The sequence below is a fragment of the Balaenoptera musculus genome, chromosome 6 (genome assembly GCF_009873245.2).
Source record: "Balaenoptera musculus isolate JJ_BM4_2016_0621 chromosome 6, mBalMus1.pri.v3, whole genome shotgun sequence".
Classification (NCBI taxonomy): Eukaryota; Metazoa; Chordata; class Mammalia; order Artiodactyla; family Balaenopteridae; genus Balaenoptera; species Balaenoptera musculus.
In genome coordinates this window covers 10,518,278-10,539,945 of record NC_045790.1, presented here as the reverse complement: position 1 = coordinate 10,539,945, position 21,668 = coordinate 10,518,278, and the positions used below count along the sequence as shown (strand labels likewise).

Genomic DNA, 21,668 nt, shown 5'->3' with positions numbered 1-21,668 from the left:
TTGATTGACGTTTCCTTGATGCCAGGCACTTTACACTATATTAATGCCAGGAAATAAATTTTATCTACTCTCATCTTTAGGCAAGTTCTTATTCTTCGAATTCAGGGTCACTTCTAATTTAGATTTTTAGGAAATGGGAAAAAATTTATTCTTTGAGACCAGTTGTCTAAGCCAGGCTTTCACGCTTCCTGATTACTTGTCATTCAGCAACTGTATGGGAAAGTGTTTGTAAGCTATAAATCAGTGTGTTAATAATAATTTTTATTTCTCCTCTTAAATTGGATTTTGTAAAAAACAGTTTTATTTCTTGTTTTGTTTAGTACAGATGTCTGTCTCTTCAGCCAAAAATCATTACTAATGGTTATTGGACATTTGTTTTGTACTCTGTAATCTTATAAAGTGTTTTCATCAGATGTTTCTTACAAAAACCCTGAGTGATAGGTGAAAATCGTAATTTCATAGATGGGAAAACTGGGAGGTAGAAAAGCTGTGAACCTTGCTTTCGGGTTAGAATATTCAACCTCTGCTTTCCTGGTAGGTTTTGAGGTGGGGAAGGGGTGGTTTTGTTCTTTTTTTTTTTTTAATATCCCTGCCTTACTGCTGTAGAGAATGACTTATATTTTGCAACAGCTGATGTTTTTCTCCTACAGAGATATTCCAATGCCCTTAGTCAGCTCAGGAGTAGAGCATGGTAACTTGAGAGAGCTGGCGTTTGCAAGAATGAAAGACCTTGGAATACAGGTAAGAGTCTGACCATAACTGTTGAGATCAAAGTAACCTGAGACACGAAAACCTGTGATACTATCACATTACAAACTTACAGGTTTGGTCAAAAAGCTTTCATGTATTGAAGCCATTCTTACCGTATAACACGTTGAAATTGAAGCTAGTGGTTGCAAAGTCTGCATCCTGTCCCCTACACCCCTCTGCTTTCTTCTAAAAGAGCGTAGGTTTGTCAATTTAATGGTTGTTTTTTCTGCCTTCTCAGATTGCCAACTATGTGTTCAACTCCTTTTTAAAAAAAACTTTTTTTTTGAAGTATTGGGTGTTCGATTCTTGACTAGTGGTTAGAGAAGAATACAACATTTGAAGAAACAAGGCTTACATGCTGAAATAATTAGCAGTGTTATTGCCCAGATATACCAGTCTCCCTTGTCCTGCCCCACCCCCATGTCTATTCACTCACTCATTTATTTCACAAATATTTACTAAGCACCTCCTTTCTGCTTTCCCTGAAAGAGCCCAGGAATCTGCAATTTGACAGTCTCTGTAGATGATTCTGAAATCAAGATAAGGTTTGAAACTCAGTGCCCTAGGAGCTATTTCTCAGAGCTGCTAAAGAGAAAAGGCCAGGAGGGTGTCTAGGCCTGAACACTGATTCCTGGCCTCTGCCTTCAAAGATTCTCATTCACTCCATCTGGGGTGGAGCTGTGGGAGGTTCTCACGCATAGTGCAAACGTGGACCACACTTCGAAAGATGTCGTTGAGAGGACTGCATATCATGTTTGTGGACCTACCCAAAACATTTTGTTCTCTGTCAATATATTATGGAGAAAATTTTTCAGAAAATTGTTTGTCCATAGGAGAGTTTGTGAACATTATGGCTTATTCTACCCTCCCCCCTGCAAAAAAAAAAAATTTCAGTTCTAGAAAAACAGCAAATGTCTGTACAGTAGTGAATAGCCCCAAACACGAGTGTGCGCCTGCTCAGCTTCCCAGCCCCTCCCCGTCCTTGTCGCCCAGCTCCTCCTCCTCTTGAGGATACCGCTGCCGGAGTGACCCCTGGCCTGCTGAGCCTGCTCACCTCGTCAGCCGGCCACTGTTTTTAACCCTGTACCCCTGCTAAACCGTGATAGACCCTCGTAAGGTAAACTGGGATTGAGTCTAAAGACTGGAATTCAGTCACACCAAAAGACATCTAGTTCACATAGGCAGTGTCTTTACTAGAAAATAAGCCCACACCAATCTCTGCCTTAAAAAGCATTCCCCTCCCCTCCAAAAAAAAGAAAAAAGCGCGCAAGTGTTCATTAAGAGCATGTAATATGGGTTCCCAGGGCATGGAAATAGCTTAGTTCTTATAGACCTGAATAATGAGCTCTTATTGTTCTCATGGAATTCCATCCATATATCTACTCAATATACTATTAGTAGTATAGCTGCATGACATCATCAGATTTCCTATGGCGATCTTTTCTCACTGATGGAAAATGTTAGAATCCTGGAAATAATTCTTACAGTTCTATAGGGGAAAATATACCATAGGGCATATAACAGTTACTGTAATTATAAATGTCAGGCTGTGTAGCCTGCTCACTGGGTTGTGGAATAGAAGCAAGAGTTACATCACATAGCTTGGCCGTGCAGACCAGGCACTGCTTCCGTATCATCCACAGGCAGCTTTGTGCTTCCCAGGGACGCTCAAAGAGCCAATCTGCGACCATGGTTCAGATTGTATAATAAATAGCTCAAGCTTCTTTCTTTCCATCCTTCTTCCTTCCCTTCCTCCCTCCCTCCCATCCTTTCTTCTACAGAGCCCTTCTCTGCAAAAAACAGCAGTCTTAGCTTCCCTCTTTCTGACATTCCTAAAATGATACAAATATGGTGATGCTAAAAGTGTTAACTGCCATAAAATGGTGAAGGTTTTAAAAAATTAGGAATTCAGTTTTTACTCTTCAGTAGACATAGTTTTGGATTGCAGTTTCAGATACAGTTATATCCTCTGGATTTTCAGATTTTAGGATGTATGTTCTTTACTTTCAATATTATATATTGATCTCCTTTGGATTCTAAACTTATTTTAAAAGCAATACTGTACCAACTTCATGTATTTCTAGTTTGTTTTTCCCTATTCTCAGGTTTATTAAAGATGGCTTCATTTTTAATTCATTTCTTTTATCTCAAGGTAAATTATGTCCAAACTTAATTTTGAGCCCAGGATTTGGTGGAGAAGTTTCAATAAAAATTGAATTAGTTACCAGTTTTATATTTGCCCCCCTTCCCACCTTTTTTTCTTTCTTTCTTTTCTTTCTTTCTTTCCTTTCTTTTTTCTTGGCAGTGTCGAGATGTGAGAACCAGAGAGGTTGGAATCCAAGAAATTCATCACAAAGTGCGTCCATACCAGGTTAGTTTCTCCATTTTATAGAGAGATTGGGTCCTGTTCATTAATCTTTGTCAAGCCTGGGCCTACACCTGCTTACCAGTAGGACCAAACCCTAGAAGTTAATGAGTAAACTAAGAGCAAAGAGTAACTGAGAATGAGGTCAAGCCAGGAAAGCCAGATACGAGGGTGGCTCAACTCTAGAAGAGCCAGGTTAGGAAAACCAAGTTTGAACTTCATTGTAGATCACCACTGTCCAGTAGAACTTTCCGTAGTGTTGGAAATGTTCTATAATCTGTGCCATCTAATAGGATATCAGCTACCAGTCCCATGTGACTTGAAATGTGGCTAGTGCAAAGAAGAACTTAGTTTTTAATTTTATTTAATTTCAAGTAATTCAAATGTAAATAGCCAAATGTGACTATTGGCTACCTTCAGGTAAAGCTGAGTGTCATGTGCTTGTCTCTGTGTGCAGCTGTTAAATTATTGCCTGTTGGTGGTGATCAAGCGAATAGATCAGCCATGTCAACTGGGGTTCCATACGACGTGTTTGTGATGAGTTAACTTCTCTCCTAGAATGACATCGTGTTAGCTGTTTGCCAGATTTTCTGTGGGGGTTAGCTGTCATGTGGGAGCCCATTTGAGAAAGGCTAGAGTAGATCTGCATTGATATTTCTGTTCTCAAAATGAATTGTTTACTTGATTGACATTTTTCACATTTTGGATCTTTTGAGGAAAAAAGTAGACCCAAGCATAGTTAGTCATTTTGCCAAATTCTTGTGCAATCCAGTTATTCAGCAAACATTAAGTTGAGGAGGAATGTCAGTATTAGTCTGTTTATTCACCTCACTGTGGGTCCAGTCCGCCCATTTTCAGAGTGTATCTGGGTGTGACCCTGCCCACATATGTAGCTTTCTCTGCATGCATTTTGCTTATATTTATGCAAAGTACAAGGGACACTTGAGCAGGAAGCAAGAGTCAAAAGCCCATGTAGATTGCTAACACAAAAGCTTCCCCAAAAGCCCCTCTCCGGTGACTGGATTTTCTTTAACATGTTAATCTCATAACTAGGCATACTATTTGAAAGGTCCTGTGGGATACTTTTTTTAAAAATTCCATCAAGGAATAAGTAACTAATAACACATTTTTTCCCCTAAAAGCAGGTTTTAGTGGAGGAGGTAAGGACTAGAAAAGAAAACCATTGAGTACCTGACAGTCCTGGGGCCTCAGGGTGCTCCCAAGAGCTGCACAGGTGACATAATGTATAATTTTACCTTAGAGACTCTTCATGGAGGATCAGATTTAAATACATGGAAGCATTTACTGAGCCAAACTCTGTAAGAATCACAAAGTTAATGAGGTGCAAATATTTATGAAGTTGTAAAACTGGTTTCCTTTTATATAGTCCACGAACAAGTCATGAACTCTCGTTCAGTGCTATTGAGAGGAGACAAGTAAAAAGAAACATAATTTGTGGTTATTTATTCTTTATCCCTAATCGTGGATATTAGTCTAATTAAACATATATAATTGTAGAAACGCACTTTGTTCTCTAATTTAAAAAAAAAAAAAGGTTTTTGCGTGGCTTTTTATGAAACAGGTTGAATTGGTAAGAAGAGATTATGTTGCAAATGGTGGCTGGGAGACGTTCTTATCCTATGAAGACCCCGATCAAGACATTTTGATTGGCCTCCTGAGATTACGGAAGTGCTCAGAGGAGACATTCCGTTTCGAATTGGTCGGGGGGGTGTCCATAGTCCGAGAGCTGCATGTGTATGGAAGTGTCGTCCCCGTCAGCAGTCGGGATCCCACTAAATTTCAGCATCAGGTATCCTGTATTCCATTTCTATTTGACTATGATTAAGAAATTGCTCAAAGGAGGAAAAGAGAAAAAGAATGGGGCGAGGGTGGGAGCAGAGGAAAAGGAGAGGGGAAATTCGGGAAGTGTAGAAACAGAGGAACCAGTATAATACTACAGTTGTTCAGAGATGTTTTCTCTTTAAATTGCTCCCCTTTGGGTGTGAGGGAGGGAGGGGGAGGGAGAGACAAATTGAGACTCAGTCAAGTGGAATATAATAATAGACTGAACCATATGAAATTGCTATTTTTGAAAGTCAGAAATGGTCTAATACTGGCAATTTCGTATGATTCAACTATTTTGGGATCGAAGGAGATGATTATTTGAAAGAAAGCACTTACGAAATGTTAAAGCACTTCGTAAAGACAAGCAAGCTATGTGATATATATAGTGGAACACTATTCCACTCCCCCAAACAACCTAAATAAATAACTCACTTTTTTAAATTTCAGGAGAATAGGTTAAAACTGTTAATGGTGGATGTACCATAAACCCCCATATTGGTGATTTAAGAATATTGCCTGGTTTCAAAAAGCTTTTTAGAAATTGAAGGGGTGACTAATAATACAAGAGTACATGCCCCAGACTTTCATCACCTGGAGATTGCCTAAAACTTGTTTAAAAAGAGACAAGTTGAGAGGCAATTACCCCCTTGCTGTGACTAGATTACATCATCCACAGAATACCCTTTGATGGCTTTTGTTGCAGAGTTATTCCTAGTCTGCTACAGTGTGCTTTTGGTATAATTGAATAGTGAAACTTTTCCTTACACCCGTAAATGGTTTTTTGTCACTCTTATTTTAAAAGAGTTTAGCAGCTACGAAATATTACCCTTCTTGTTTTATGGACCCCTCTTAATGACTTCTTCCCTTCTTAATTCCCTAACCCCTCCATTGCCTCTTACAGGGATTTGGCATGCTACTAATGGAGGAAGCAGAAAGAATAGCTAGAGAAGAACATGGATCTGGGAAAATAGCTGTTATATCAGGTAACTGGGGGAGGGCAGAGTTCATGATTTGTTCACATTTTTAACTTGGTTCCACAATGAAAAGCACCTCAGGCCTCTCTTGCCCCCATTTATGATTATTATGTTCAAAATTGCGCAGAGCCAAATAGGGAAAGACTGGTGCTCAAGCACAAAGAAACTTCCTGTAAGCAGTTTGGCGGAATAGAGCTTGCAGAAGCTCTCCATCTCTTGAGTGGCAAGGCCAGTAATCTATATCCTGTCTTCCTCGTGGTCTGTCACACTGGTCTCCTGTGCTTTGTGCCCAGTTACTCTGTCTGGGAAAAATGAAATTTGATGATATGGATCTAAGAAAATCATAAGTCAGTGTGGAGATTTGTCAGTATCATTCTGGAAATTAAAATAGAACCTACTTGCCAGTATAAGATGTTTAAAGGCAGAGTTCCTTGCTGCTTAAAAATTGTTTTCAATGACTTTGTTCCTGGGGAACAGATTTCCCCTGTTTGGAAGCTTTCCCCTTACCTTGCCTAGGACATCAGATAAGTGGAGAAGTGGGCGTGTAAAGGAAGGCCTGCTGTAAGTGGAGCAAGAAATAACGCATATGCACCCTTTCACTCATACTCTAGAGTGTCATATCCTCACAAACTTTGCTATTCTCAAGAAGCTAACATGGTGAAAGCCATGATCAAGATTCAGGTTATTTTCCCTGCAGAATTTGTTTTCCCATTAGACTATGGCATTATTAAATGAAAGTTGAAACGACACTCTTTTAAAAAAAATCAGTAAGTTGTTGCCAATCAATAAATCAGTACCTTTGCCCAGATTTCAATGATTCCAAATATGGAAATGTAATGACCCAGGCTCACTTAATCGATTATTCAGTCTGGCTATGGTTTTTGGCATTATCCAGACAGATAATAAAGCATTTTTTAACATGGCTAGCTCTCTCTATGTTTCTGTGTTATCTTTAATATTCTTTTAATTGAAGTACAGTTGATTTACAATGTTGTACTAATTTCTGCTGTACAGCAAAGTGACTCAGTTATACACATATATACATTCTTTTTTATATTCTTTTCCATTATGGTTTATTCCAGGAGTTTGGATATAGTTACCTCTGATATACAGTAGGACCTTGTTTATCCATTCTGAATGTAACAGTTTGTATCTACTAACCCCAAACTCCCAGACCATCCCTCTCCCTCCCGCTCCCCCTCCCCCCCGGGCAACCACAAGTCTGTTCTCTGTTTTTTCTGTGTTATCTTTAATCACACTAAAGAAGTAGGAACTAAATGAGGCTCACCTGATTGGTGCCGATATTTGTAATAAAAAAATGTTTACTTCTCAATTGTTTAGCCTGTGGTTGACCAGAAGTCAACCTTTCCTGGTACCAGGAAAGGGCCAGACCGACTCAGAACTCTTTGTACATGTGCACCTGTGGATTACCCGAAATTTCAGTGGCCTCCTTTGCCAGCGCACTGTCAGTGTTTTCAGTACAGTACTTCCCAAGCGTTAATGTGCTTGTGAATCATCTGGAGATCTTGTTAAAATGCAGATTCTGACTCATTAGGTTTGGGGTGGGGCCTGAAAGCCTAGATTTCTAACCAGCACCCAGTGATAACCTATACTGATTGTCTTCAGACCATACTTTGAGTAGCAAGGTTTTAGTATTCTCTTCCAAATGTAGTATTCTCTTTCAAATCACTAAGGTAAAGATACTCTCTGTGACCCCGGCAGTGCCTGCATTCCCAAAGTCTGATATGCAATCAAGTGATTTTTCTGGTATCTGTGGGAACTTGATCAGTTTTAAAACTGAAGGGCATCTGTATTCTTTTTTTTTTTGGCTGTGTTGGGTCTTCGTTGCTGCGCGCAGGCTTTAGTTGCGGTGAGAGGGGCTACTCTGTTGCAGTGTGCGGGCTTCTCACTGTGGTGGCTTCTTTTGTTGCGGAGTATGGGCTCTAGGCGCGAGGGCTTCAGTAGATGTGGCGCAAGGGCTCAGTAGTTGTGGCTCATGGGCTCTAGAGCGCAGGCTCAGTAGTTGTGGTGCACGGGCTTAGTTGCTCTGCAGCATGTAGGATCTTCCTGGACCAGGGCTCGAACCCATGTCCCCTGCATTGGCAGACGGATTCTTAACCACGGCGCCACCAGGGAAGTCCCAGGGCTTTCACTTCTCCATTATATTTAATTTGCCTTCATGATATCTATCTCTTTTTAGAAATGTTACATGCAGAGAGGGGCGTCTGACTTGCCCGAGGTCACATTCAGTTGCCTGTAAGAGCCTCAGTTTCTGCTTTTTGGGCAGTGTCTTTCTACGTGGAAATCAGCATCTGTCCTCTTTCTAGCTTTTTGTTATACTCTAAATAATAGCTCAATTTCAGATCATCTGCTTGTAGAACTTTTAAAATAACAAGAAGAGACTTGCTAAAAATAACAGGGAAGAACCTTTCTGCTTATTAGTTGTCACAGTAAGACTACTCGGTTTCTGTACAGGGGTTTCTCTTGGCCAGAGGGTTTCTACAGGAGCAGCCCTGGAGTGCATTCTTGGCGCTCAAGGGAGTTCTGTGTTACTTCCTGTCTCTCTGGTCTGTGAGCCTCCCCACCACTGCTCTCTGCTGGGAAAACCAGCTAGGGCCTTGACTTGCTGTTTGACTGACGATCTGATCACTCTTCAAATGAAAACACCAAGAACATTTACTCTGTGTGTGATGCATTTTATTTCTCTAATTTAATAATATATTACTGTTCTATTTAAGTTTCTGAATCAGACATCTGAGGTGTCCATTATTCAGAACTTCAAGGAGGGCAGATTTAAAGTGTTTTTTATCATGTGTTTTTTGGTTGGTTTTTTTCTTCCATATTTGTTCAGTTGACTTTGGTCTTTCTGATTTAAGTACAATGCTGTGTGTGTGTGTGTGTGTTTAATTGGTTTTCGTAAAAAGTGAATTATTCTCCATAGGTTGATCCTTAGAATGCAGATCTCCTTGTGATAGTACTGGTGCTTGTGTGCTGCATTTATTCACAAGACTTCATTAGATGTGGTGTGTAAGAAGAGACACTTGGACAGGGGTGTTAGGATTCTATTCCTGCGTTGACAGTAGCTCTCCTTGTGATCTTGAATAATGTTGCTTGATCTCCGTGGACCTTTATTTCTTTACTAAAAATAAGTGGGTTAGGTTATCTTTTACAGTTCTAACAGTCTAGAATTCTGCCCCTTAATATCTTCATTTCTTTTAGTTCTCAACAAGACCAACTGTGTTGTACTGATTACATATGAAGTAGATTCTTTTCTAAAACCGTATTAAGAGACCCTTTAATTTCATTAGTAATTGATCTCAGTCTCATTTAGTTTGGGGTATTTGATGATAAAGTTTCCCGTAGGTAGCTAATCCTAGCCATGATTTGTGGAGGCATGTCCATTTCTGTCCCAAGTAGTGATATTTTATGACCCGTGTCCTACTTTTTTTTTCCTGACCTTGTCCTTGATTTGTAAATCCATCTTTGTTCTGGTCTGTAGGCTTTTGCATAAGTCATACACGGTGGTGGCCTAGGTATTCTGTCCTGGCATAACTAGTAGCTTGAGTAAAGGGAGAGACAGATCATTTATCATTCTGGTTTCTGTGACTGTAAGAGGAATGCATTTATGTAGAATTTTTTTTTTAAATTACATCCTGATTCATCGTGACTTCCCTTCATCTTGCCAGCAGATTTTCTGTTTTCTTGGATTAATAATCTTTGATACTGCCTCTAGACAATATTATTAACTACACAGTAGATGTGATTTGAATCACTAGTCAGAAAGACTCCATATAGTCTATTTTTCCATATTAAAAAACAAATTGTTTTTATCTGTTACCTCAATATATTTTGTTAATAAAAGGTACACACTGTATATTTTATAGCTGATTTATCTTTTTTAAAAGACTAACTTTATAGCTACATGAGAAAACTGAAAACTTGTTTATCAGAGTCCAATGAAGCACTTTCTCAGAGTGACTTTTAAGTTTATTCATTCTGCTTGAGTATATAAAATTGTCTTAGTAAGTAAACTGTGTGTTTTAAAATTAACCATCAACTCTAAATGTGAAAATTAAACCAAGCACAAATGAAATGGCTAACTTCATCAACATCAAAGTCACTACACGTATTGAGTATCTCCTGTGTGCGGGGGACATGGGCTGAGAGGGCAGAGAGAGGAAGGAGGAGATGCCACCCTGCCTTTGAGGGATGTTGACATGGGGCCAGAGCAACTCGCTCAGTCTTCACCCTGCGGATTGACCTTAACTGCAGAGGAAGACAAATTTTTCCCTACTTAGACTATTTCTTAACTCAGGATTAGTTGCTTCAGCGTAAGAAAATCATCTTTTCCTACATATAAAAATGGGTAAATCAGTAGTATGAGAACAACCAGCTTATAATGTGTAGGCAGGAAATAACAGTTAATTGCTGCTAAATATCTAAGCTGTTAATTAATCTAAGCAGTTAATTAAGTTAATTAATACTTAAGTCCAAGTACTTTAGTATCTTTCATCAACGTACTCATGTAGCTTCGATCAGCACACGTCTGTTTCAGATTAGCAGATCGTATCTACGTAAAAGCCAGGATGTTTATCTCCTTGGATGATCAGCATTCTTTCCTTCAAAAATGCTAAGATGGAGCAGTTTCTTCTCTTCCCTCTCATAAGTTGTAAAGTGCAAAGATTACACTGTAGGACTTAACCGTAACATTTGAAATGCCATCACTAATAATCACCATGGAAACTGGAGATCTCTGATGTCACACCGCCCGTACGATTTCTAAAAGGGCAAATATAACTGTCGATAGCCACTATTTAAAGAGCCACTTAATACCCCCAACAAAATGATTTTTTTTCCTTTAGGCAGTTTTGGCTAGGCATCAGATCCAATCATGTTCCTGTTTCTGTTTGCCAAGCTAATTGCTGTGCATCAAGATGAACAGCTATTCCCCAAGCTCCCCCTACTACCTTCGTCATAAGCAGTATCCTATTTGTGTTCTTTCAAGTAGAAAATTAACATGGCCATTGGCCAAGAATTGTACCAGGCTGACGGATCAAACAATGATGATGAGAAACGAGGAAAATGTCTGAGTGTTTGATGACAGAAATCACTGAAGTCAGAGGCTGATAGCCATTTTGTTTAAACCTATTAAAAAGGCAAAGAAGAGGGGAAAAGAGAAGAGCTTAAATACAGGGTGAGCAAACGAGTCACCGTGGGATGACATTGTTCTAGATCATGATGCTCAGAGTTGCATGACTCTAAAGCCACATGTACAATCCCCACTAGTGAAAAAAATCCATGTGCCTGAGACTTACAGCATCCGATGTGGCTTCCTGGGACTGAAATTAATGGTCTTGTGCCCCAGAGCCACTGATTAATCAAATGATATGTGGGCAGAAAGTAACAGTCGTTTTGTTTCAATGAACTACGAGTGACTGAGATTACTTACTGGGACCCAGAAACTTGGCCTGTATTCCAGGCTGTAACACATCTCCCTCCTTTTGAGGTGAAGGTAGTTTTATTCTTTGCATTATAATCTAGTTGGAAAAAAAGGGTACATTTGTAACTAGATCTGTCTGGTAATGGACTTGTAATCATTACCAAAATGCCTAGAAAAGCTTTTCCTTATTTTGGCTTACCTATTTGCTAATGGACGCAGGAAGCCTGCCAAATGCAAACCAGTTTGTGTCGCATGTGTTAATATAGGACTTCTCAGAAAGGAAGGGAAAAGGCTGTTTGCTCTTTTATAGCTTCTGTTTCATCCCTTTACATAATATATCTTTTCATAAATTATCCCCTAACTATTCCCTAGTTAAATGCACATTATTAGGGTTCTATATATTCCTCTGTTTCTTTCATTTTGATATTCTAACTGTGATCATACATATTTCTTTTTTGGTGCATGTTCCAGTGGGATTTTGTTATGGTGGTGGTGAATATCTTTCTTTTCAAGAACAATAGGTACAACATAAAATATTGCTTTACAACAAGAACTTTATTAATTTCATCATCTTTATTAATCAGACTAGCACTGATGACATAGAATACTACTTAGCTTGGTATCAAATTAGCTAAATGTGTGCTAAGTGGTGTCTGTATTGCTGTGGAGGCATTGATGCATAGCTCACTTCAGGACTCTTTATTCCCTGACTTGATGTTTATTCATTTATAGATGAATCAGGTACCAGTTATATAGTACATTGCATATCAAGTGCATTGGACCCATCTCTCACTTGGCATCACATGACTATATTAATTAATGCATGTTTTTCAAATATTCCCAAATAGGCCATTAGTCAGTTTCCACTGTTTGGATCTTGTGGGCAAGTGAATTTTTGGTGACGTTTCCTAGGCAGAAGCTAGTGATACCAGTAGATATGCTGACACTGGAGGAACAGGATTTGGATTTGGCACGTGCTGTTGCTCTTCCCACGTGCACGCTGTCAAGTCTTCCTGTGTCCCCGAAACGTGCAGGTTGAAGTCTTGGAGGATAGCCTTGCTAATGTGGTTGACACACCTACGTTTGTAGACTTTTTCTCCCCATTCTTGTTCCTTTTTGTTTATGGGTATTGGGAATGATAGCTGTATACTTCTGCTTGGGTAGAGGAATAGTGTTAATATTATGTGGTTCCTAATAATATGCCCGAGAGGTCTGGGAGCTTTAATATAAAGGACCGCCTTTATTGTAAAGTTACGTGCTTCACAGGCTTTTTTCTGAGCAAGGACTCCTTTTCCAAAGTGGTCTAGCCTGCACTGCTCACCATCTGCTGTCTATCACAAAGACTCTTTTGTAGTTTGTTGCAGTGTTAACTCCTTACCAGTGTAACATTCATGTGATTAGTACTGTGCTTTTCTCTAAATGTTTGACATTGCTATAACCCATTCAGTTTGATAAAGCTTTTCTCTTTTAGATCTATTAGAGGCAGGGCTTTGGCAGATTCTTCCCGTTTGGGTGAGCAGGTAACTAAATAATGCTGGAAAATACTGATGCTCCCTTTTTTTAGCAACAACCAAGATACTGATATTATAGAGCCTTTTTAGTTTGGGCATTTCTAATTGCAGCAGGACATACACAGGGGATTTCTTTGGTCAGTCTGGCTTAAACTGTTGACTCTAACCAACGGCTCACATTTTCAAGACATTAAGTGGTGGATTTAGGTTTTAGATTGTAGCCACAGGATAATGTTTCCTTATGCACCTCATCCTGTGCCTCCCAATGCATCCAGTTGTTCAGTTTGTCCACCATTTGTGAATGAATCACTGATGTCTAGTATACCAGTCAGAAGCCCCAGGTCTATACCCTGTGTGGTCTGTTACCTCTTACTGCAAATCCTACTAATTAGTGGTTGTCTGGGTTATTTATTGTGGTGGAACACACCACCCCAAAATTTAGTGTCTTCACACAACCATTTTATTTGCTCAGTGATTCTCTAGGTCAGACATTCAGCAGGGCATGGAGAAGATGGCTCGTCTCTGTTCCATGGTGTCTAGGGCCTCGGCTGGAGGGGCTTGAATGGCTGGCAGCTGCTGGGGTGGCTTGCCTAGAGTCTGTCTTCTAGCTGGTAGCGGCTGCTTGGCTGGGACTGTGCACATGAGCACCTTGCTGCTTCTCCACGTGCCTTGAACTTCTCCTAGCATGAAGGCTGGCCTCTAAGAGGAGGGAGGAAAGGCCTCGGCTTAGAAGTTGCAGAACATCTTATATGCATCGTTTATCGCTGTGTAATAAAAAAGCCACAGAACGTAGTGGCTGAAAACAACAAGCAGTTATCTCATGGTCTCTGTGGGTGAGGAGTCCAGAAGGGACCCAGCTGGCTGCCTCTGGCTCAGAGCATCTCATAAAGCTGCATCTACAGTGTCAGCCGGGGCTGTAATCATTTCAAGATTCAATTGGGATGGAAGGGTCACTTCCAAGTTCACTGTATGGTTTTTGGCAGGCTTCAGTTTCTCACGGGCCGTTGGTCTCAGGGCCACCGTTCCTCCCCATGCCATGTGGGCCTCTCCGTGGGGCCGCTCATCACGTGGCAGCCTGCTTCCCCCAGCAGAGTGATCACAGAGACAGAGTCCCTTTGACATGGAAGCCTAGTCTTCATAACCTGGTCTCAGAAGAGAGCCGATGAGTCTAACGCCACCTTCAAGGGAAAGAGATTACACATGACTGTGAATACTGGGAGACAGTGAACTTTGAGGGTCATTTTAGAGACTGCCTGCCACGATGTGACTTCTGCCCCATTTTTTTTGGTTAAGGAAGTCATTGGGCCAGCCCAGATTTAAAGGGAAAGGAAAAAATCCCACTTCTCAAAGAGAGAGGCTCTGGTAGTGACCATCTTTGGATACTAAGTGAGCGAGTACACTTTCATTAACTTGTGACTAATACGCATCCAGCCCTTTCTACAGGAAACTTCACGTAGCCTTCTCCCAGGACGGACTGTCTGTGGGCATACCTAGCGTCAGGGGTCCTTGTCCCCGTCCTGATACCAGTATTTTCATGCAGCCGTCACGCAGCACAGGCACACCTAACGCTGTCTTAAGCGGAGTTTGGCAGGCCGCACAAGAAGCACCTGCATCTGACCTTTGTCTGCCCTCTCTTCCGTGAGGATATTCCTCTGTTTCCCCTTACAGGCCTGTCTAAATGTCTCATGCTTTAGGTCTAAGATGTTGCCCATTTATGTCTTCCTTCTAGGCTATGGAATATAGAAGACCATCTTAGGCAAGGGTACATGCTTTCCCTAGGGAGATCTGACCCTAATCGACGTTCCTTCCTCTCCATAAATACCAAAGATAGTTAATGCACCTTAAAGTCTTTTTCCCCCCATTTGGGGAAGCAGTAAATTGTATACAACATAAAATTTGCCATTATAACCATTTTTAAGTATACAGTGCAGTGGCATTAGTTACATTCACAATGTTGTGCAACCATCACCACTATTTCCAAAACATTTTCATCACCCCAGACAGAAACTCTGTACTCATTAAGCAGTAATTCCCAATTTCACCGTCTCCCAAGCCCCTGGTAACTTCTAATCTACTTTCTGACTCTATGAAATGGAATCATACAATATGTGTCCTTTTGTGTCTGGCTTATTTCACTTAGCATAATGTCTTGAAGGTTCATCCATGCTTTACACACACACACACACACACACACACACACACTCTTGGGTTGTTTCCATCTTCTGGCTATTGTGAATAATGCTGCTATCACATTGGTATACAAATATCTATTTGAGTCTCTGCTTTCAGTTCCTTTGTGTCTGTACCCAGAAGTGGAGTTGCTGGATCAGTGGTCGTTCCATTTAACTTTCTGAGGAGTCACCAAATTGTTTTCTACAGCTGCTGCATCATTTTACTTTCCCATCAGCAGTGCACAAGGGGTGCAATTTCTCCACATCCTTGCCTGCACTTGTTATTTTCCTTTCTTTTTTTAATTTTTTTTTTTATTTTATAGCCATCCTAATGGTGTGAAGTGATGTTTTATTGGGGTTTTGGCTTACATTTCCTTAATGACTAAAATGATGTTGAACATCTTTTTGTGCGTTTATTTGTCATTTGTGTCTTTTAAAAAATGTCTATTCAAGTCCTTTGCTCATTTTTTAATTGGGTTGTTTGTCTTTTTGTTGTTGAGTTGTAGGAATTTTTAATATCCTCTGGCTACAAGACTCTTAAATGATCTGTGATTTGCAAATATTTTCTCCCATATATATTCATAAAGATAGTGGTCTGTAATTTTCTTTGTAGTGTCTTTGTCTGGCTTTGGTATCAAGGTATTGCTAGCCTCATAGGATGAGTTAGGAAGTGTCCCTCTTCAGTTTTTTGGATGTGTTTGAGAAGGATTGGTGTTAATTCTCTAAACATTTGATAGAAATCACCAGTAAAGCCATCTGGTCCTGAGTTTTACTTTGATGGAAGGTTTTTGATTATTGAATCAATCTCTTTTCTTGTTACAGGACTATATAGACTTCCTGTTTCTTCTTGAGTCAGTTTTCGTAGTTTATGTTTCTAGGAATTTGTCCATTTCAACTAGGTTATCCGATGTGTTGGTGTACATACATATTCATATTGTTATTCATATTCTCTCATAATTCTTTTTATTACCGTAAAGTCAGTAGTAATGTTTCCTCTTTCATTTCTAATTTTAGTGATTTGAGTCCTTTTTTTCTTTGTACTTTTTTTTTTCATACTTTGTATGATTTCAGTCTTTTAAAATTTATTAAGACTTGTTTTATGGCCTGATACATGATCTAACCTGGAGAATGCTACGTGTCCGCTGTGGAAAATGTGTATTCTGCTGTTGTTGGGTGATGTGTTCTGTTAGGTCTAATTGGTTTAAAGTGTTGTTCAAGTCCTCCATTATTGAAAATGTGTATGGTAGTCTCCAGCTCTTGTAGAACTATCTATTTCTCCCTTCAGTTCTGTCCATTTTTGCTTCATATATTTTGGGGCTCTGTCATTTGATGTATATACATTTATAATTGTTAAACCTTGATGAATTGAACCTTCTATCAATTTGCAATGTCCCTCTTTGTCTCTTATAAACTTTTTTTTACTTAAAATGTGTTTCATTTGATACTAAATCCACCCCAGCTCTCTTTTGGTTATGAGTTATTTTTCTTAGTGATTACCTTAGGGATTGCAATTAACATCTTAAATTTATAATAAGCTAGTTTGGGTAATACCATTTTAGTTTGAGTAATATGCAAATACTCTGCTCCTATACATTTCTATCTCTCGTTTACATTGTTACTGTCACAGATTACATCTTTATACCTGTCTGACCTTTGACATAAATTTATAATTATTTTATGAATTTGCCTTTTAAATTATATAGGGAAAAAAGAGGAGTTACAAACCAAAAGAACAATAATATCAGCTTTTATATTTACCTATGTAGTTATCTTTACTAGTGTTTACTTATTTCTTCACATGGCTTTGAGTTACTGCCTAATGTCCTTTTATTTCATCCTGAAGGATTCTTGTAGGATAGGTTTAGTGATAACAGATTTCCTTAGCTCTGGTTTATCTGGAAATGTCTCAATTTATCCCTTATCCTTGAAAAATACTTTTGCCAGATAAAGAATTTTTGGTTGACAGTTTTTTTTTCTTTCAGCACTTTAAATATGTCACCCCACTTCCTTTCTGACCTCCATGGTTTCTGATATCAGCTCTTAATCTTATTGAGGATCCCTTGTATGTGACGAGTCACTTCTCTCTTGCTGCTTTCAAGATTCTGTCTTTGGCTTTCAACAGTTTGACTGGGGACTTCCCTGGTGGGCCAGTGGTTAAGACTCTGCGCTTTCACTGCAGGGGGGTGGGTGCGATCCCTGGTCAGGGAACTAAGATCCCACATGCTGCTCGGCACAGCCAAAAAAAAAAAAAAAAAAAAAAACTTTTTTTTTTTTTTTTTTTTTGACTGTAATGTTCCTCGGTGTGGATCTCTTTGAGTTTATCCTGCTTGGAACTTGTTGAACTTCCTAGGAGTATAGATTCATGTCTTTCATCAAATTTGGGAAGTTTTTGGCCATTATTTATTTTTTCTACCTTTTCTCTCTCTCATCTCCCTCTGAGACTCCTATGATGTGGTGTTAGTATGCTTGATGGTGGTGGTGTAACACAGGTCCCTTATTTTAGCTATTGTACTTTTCAGCTCCAGTATTTGTTTGGTTCCTTTTTATAATTTCTCTTTATTGGGTTCCCCCCTTTGTTCATACAGTGTTCTCATTTCCTTTAGTCTTTTTTATTTTCTTTTTTTAATTGAAATAGATTTGACATATAACTGTGTAAGTTTAAGATGTAGAACATGTTGATTTGTTACATTTATATAATGCAGTATCATTGCCATTGTAGTGTTACACCTCTAAGACATCACATGATTATCATTTCTTTTTTGTGGTGAGAATAATAAAGATCCAGTCTCTTAGCAGATTTGATGTTTATAATGCAGTACTGTTGTCTGTAATCATTATATTGTGTATTAGATCACCAGGATTTATTTATCTACAGGTGTCAAGTTTGTACCCTTAAACGGCATCTCTCCTATTTCCCTACCCCACAGCCACCGGTAGCCACCATTCTATGCTCTCTTTTTACAAGTTTGGCTTTTTCAGATTCCACAAGTGGTGTACAGTATTTCTCTCTCTCTATCTGACTTATATCACTTGGCATAATGTCCTCAAGGTTCATCTACGTTGTTGCAAATGGTATGGAAATGAATTTCCACCTTTCTTAGGGCTGAATTATATTTCTCTGTGTGTACGTGTGTGTGTGTGTGAACAGTTTTTTTAATCCATTTATTCATTGACAGATACTTAGGTTGTTTCCATATCTTGGCTATTGTGTATAATGCTACAATAAACATGGGAGTGCAGATTTCTCTTCAATATCCTGTTTTTATTTCCTTTGGATATATACCCAGAAGTGGAATTTGCTGGATCATATGGTAGTTCTAAATTTTTGAGGAACCTCAGTACTGTCTTCCATAGTGGAAAAAAACATTACCAACTTACATTCCAGCAGTGGTGTACCAGGCTTCCCTTTTCTTCATGTCCTCACCAGCACTTGTTATCTCTCGTCTTCTTGGTGATGGTCATTCTAACAGATGTGAGGTGCTATCACATTGTGGTTTTGACTTACATTTCCATAATGATTAGTGATGTTGAACACCTTTTCATGTACCTGTTGGCCATTTGAATGTCTTCTATGGCCAATAGGAAAAACGTCTATTTAGTTCCTCTGCCAATTTTTTTAATCAGATTTTTTTTTATTGAGTTATATGAGTTTTTATATATTTTGGATATTAACTCCTTATCCAGTGTATGGTTTGCAAATATAAATACTTTCTCCCATTCTGTAGGTTGCCTTCTCATTTTGTTATTTTTTTTTGCAGTGCAGAGGCATTTTAGTTTGATGCAGTCCCACTTGTTGACTTCTGCTTTTGTTGTTTGTGCTCCTTTAGTTCTTTGACATGATTTCCTTTAGCTCCTTGAGCATAATTAAGACAGTTGACTTTGCCTAGTAATCACAGTGTCTAAGATTCCTCAGGCATAGTTTCTGTCAACTTCTCTTTTTCTTGTGAATGAGTCTTAGTTTCCTGTTTTTGGTATGCTTTGCAATTTTTTGTTTAGAACTGCACATACTCAAGAATTATAAAAGTCAGATTCTCTCCCTCCTCGGGGATTGCTCTTGAGGGCTGCAGTCATCCACTTGTATTTTTTCAAGCTATTTTGGCAAAGTCAGTATCCTTTGTTGCATGTGCTCACTAAAATTTCTTGTTTCATTTTCTGTGCAATCAGCCTGTGACCTGACAGGGATTTCCTTAAATGTCTGGATCTTTTTTAAAAAGGTGGTAAGGGAATATATCTCTTCAAATCTTACAATAGATACCGTTATTGCCCACCCTGGCTCCAGCTGGCCACTGTAGGATAGGGGGATGGTAGGTGGTTCACATCTGCTGCCCTCTTACCAAAGGGCAGCGGCCTCTCCCTTCATCAGGCACTCCCCTGGTTGCTGTAAGTGCCTTATCAGGTTCTGGTGTCCCCATGTAGTTGGCTTTGATTGTTGTTTCCAGCTTACTGGTTGTTTCAGTAGAGGGACTGATCTGTAGCGTTTTCTACTCTACCATTTTCCTTCTTAAAGTCTTTTTTTTTTTTTAAAAAGACTATAAATAGAAGGGATCCCTCTTCCTACCAGGTTACTGATGACAGGCTTTAACTTCTACAGAAACACACTAATGATTTGAGACATGAAGTAGTGAAAATGATCTGTGACATAGCAGACATTCTGCACTGGTGGGAATAGAGCCGCTCATTTTTTAATTAGATGACTGTGGGCCCTCCTATGTCAGACTCCCTGTGAAGAATAAACCTAAGAGCTATAGGATAACCCTCCAGCATCTCCCTACTGTAAGTATCTCCCTACTGTAAGTTACCACAGTAGCTTCTATTTAGAGTCTCTATACATGCTTTATAAGTTACTGCTTTTATTCTTTGTTCATTTTTACTTTGTTATCTTGGTGTACCCATTTCAGAAGGAACAGGGGAACCTTTAGGCTGCTGGGTAACTGGTTGAATCTCTTCTCCTGAGATATTCTCTGTATCTTCCAAGGTGATGGAGAATAAATGTACTAACGTGCTGTGTTAATGACTTGCAATAACCAACTGCTTTGAAGAGCTAAGATCATATGTGGGTAACCTTCTAAGAGTTTCTTTTTAACAGAAAAGGAAAAAAAATTATCTTTCAAAGATTTAGGGTCATTGAGTTAATTTGGCTCATTTTCAAACATTCAGAAGAAAAACCTTTCCCCAAATCTGATACCAGTGTGTATTGTTGAAGAGTGAAATATTGCCATCCTACTAAGAGATCAATGAGATGTAATAAAATCTCATTTCAGTAGCAAATGAAAGAAACTAATGAATACCTTTGCCTTGTATTAATGCTGCTAGTCATATATCAAGCACTCAATAAATAGTTGATTAATTGAACCCAAAAGTAATTAAAACAGTTTTTTGAAGTTGTTTTTATTTCACTGATTTTTTTTTATTAAGTGATCATGACTTATCTCAATCTTTTGAATCTAATCAGAAAAATCAGAGATTTAAGTTTCAAAGGATAGATTTAGCATATTTTCTCTCTTTTTTCAAGTTTGGCTTTAGGAATGTGATGTGGGCTCAATTTTAATTCAGTCCAACACATAACTAGCCATGAAGCACAGCCCTGTGTCCTAACAAAGGTCGTGTCAAGGAACAGGAATGAACCTCCAGATTTCGAATTCATTTTCCTTCTTCAGACATGAAAATGTCTGTTAGGCTAGAGTTTTTCTTTTCTTGAAGATTCCAGGAGGTAAAACTCGTTAATTTCCAGGCTCCTAGTGTATCCTCAATAAATACTTGATTAAATGATTTCTTCCTCTGTTAAGTCACATTAGAAATTTCATGTTCTTTCTTTGTCCTGTTGGAATCACTAAACCCAAGTTTTCTCATTTGATTTTCCATATGCATGAAGAATTGATTTATTTCCCCATTTAAAGAAACATTCATGTAGTTGAAATAACTTAATCTTACCTTCTCTTTTTCATTTTTATTTATTTATTTTTTCATTTTTAAAAGTTGACAGTAAACTGTAGCAAATAGACAGCAAAGTTGAGTAGATGTTAAAAAATGAACTGTTTAACCAACCCCCACTTAGGTCAAGAATATAACCAACATCCCTGTTGACCCCACCCCATCATAATCCCCTCCCCTCTCCTTGCCTTCCTCCTTCCCCAGTAGCCTCTTTTTTCATACTTTATTCTGTGTGTTTCTTTATATTCCACTACCTAACTATGAATCATTTATAAATAGTTTAGTTTTGTTGTTTTTAATTTTAGATAAGTGGGATCATTTTGTTATATTTTTGTTGTTGTTCTGGCTACTTTGGTGCAACATTGTTTGTGAGATTAGGTCACATTGTGTGTGGCTATGTCCATTCATTTTCATTGATAGGCTGGATTCCATAACGCAAATATCTCACAATTTATCTGTCTTACTCTTGCTGGATATTTAGGTAGTTTCCAGTTTGGGCTTATGAATATTCTTATATATGTATCTTAAGGCTCATAAATACACATTTGTGTGGAATATATACCTAGGGGTGGCATTGCTGGATTTCAGGGAATACATATGTTCAACTATAAGAGTCTGCAGAGTGGTTTTCCAAAGGGCTACCAATTTTCACTCCCACCAGGAAGGTATAAGAGTTTCAGT

General features: G+C 38.9%; 1 protein-coding gene across 1 annotated transcript in view; it reads left to right on the top strand.

Annotated features, from left to right (window-relative positions):
- Positions 1–21,668, top strand: part of ELP3 (elongator acetyltransferase complex subunit 3) — a 115,828-nt gene that overhangs the window by 81,071 nt on the left and 13,089 nt on the right. Inside the window, 4 exon segments of the mRNA XM_036856399.1 lie at positions 651–741; positions 3,056–3,121; positions 4,698–4,925; positions 5,862–5,943. Of these exon segments, the coding sequence (XP_036712294.1) occupies positions 651–741; positions 3,056–3,121; positions 4,698–4,925; positions 5,862–5,943 (467 nt within the window).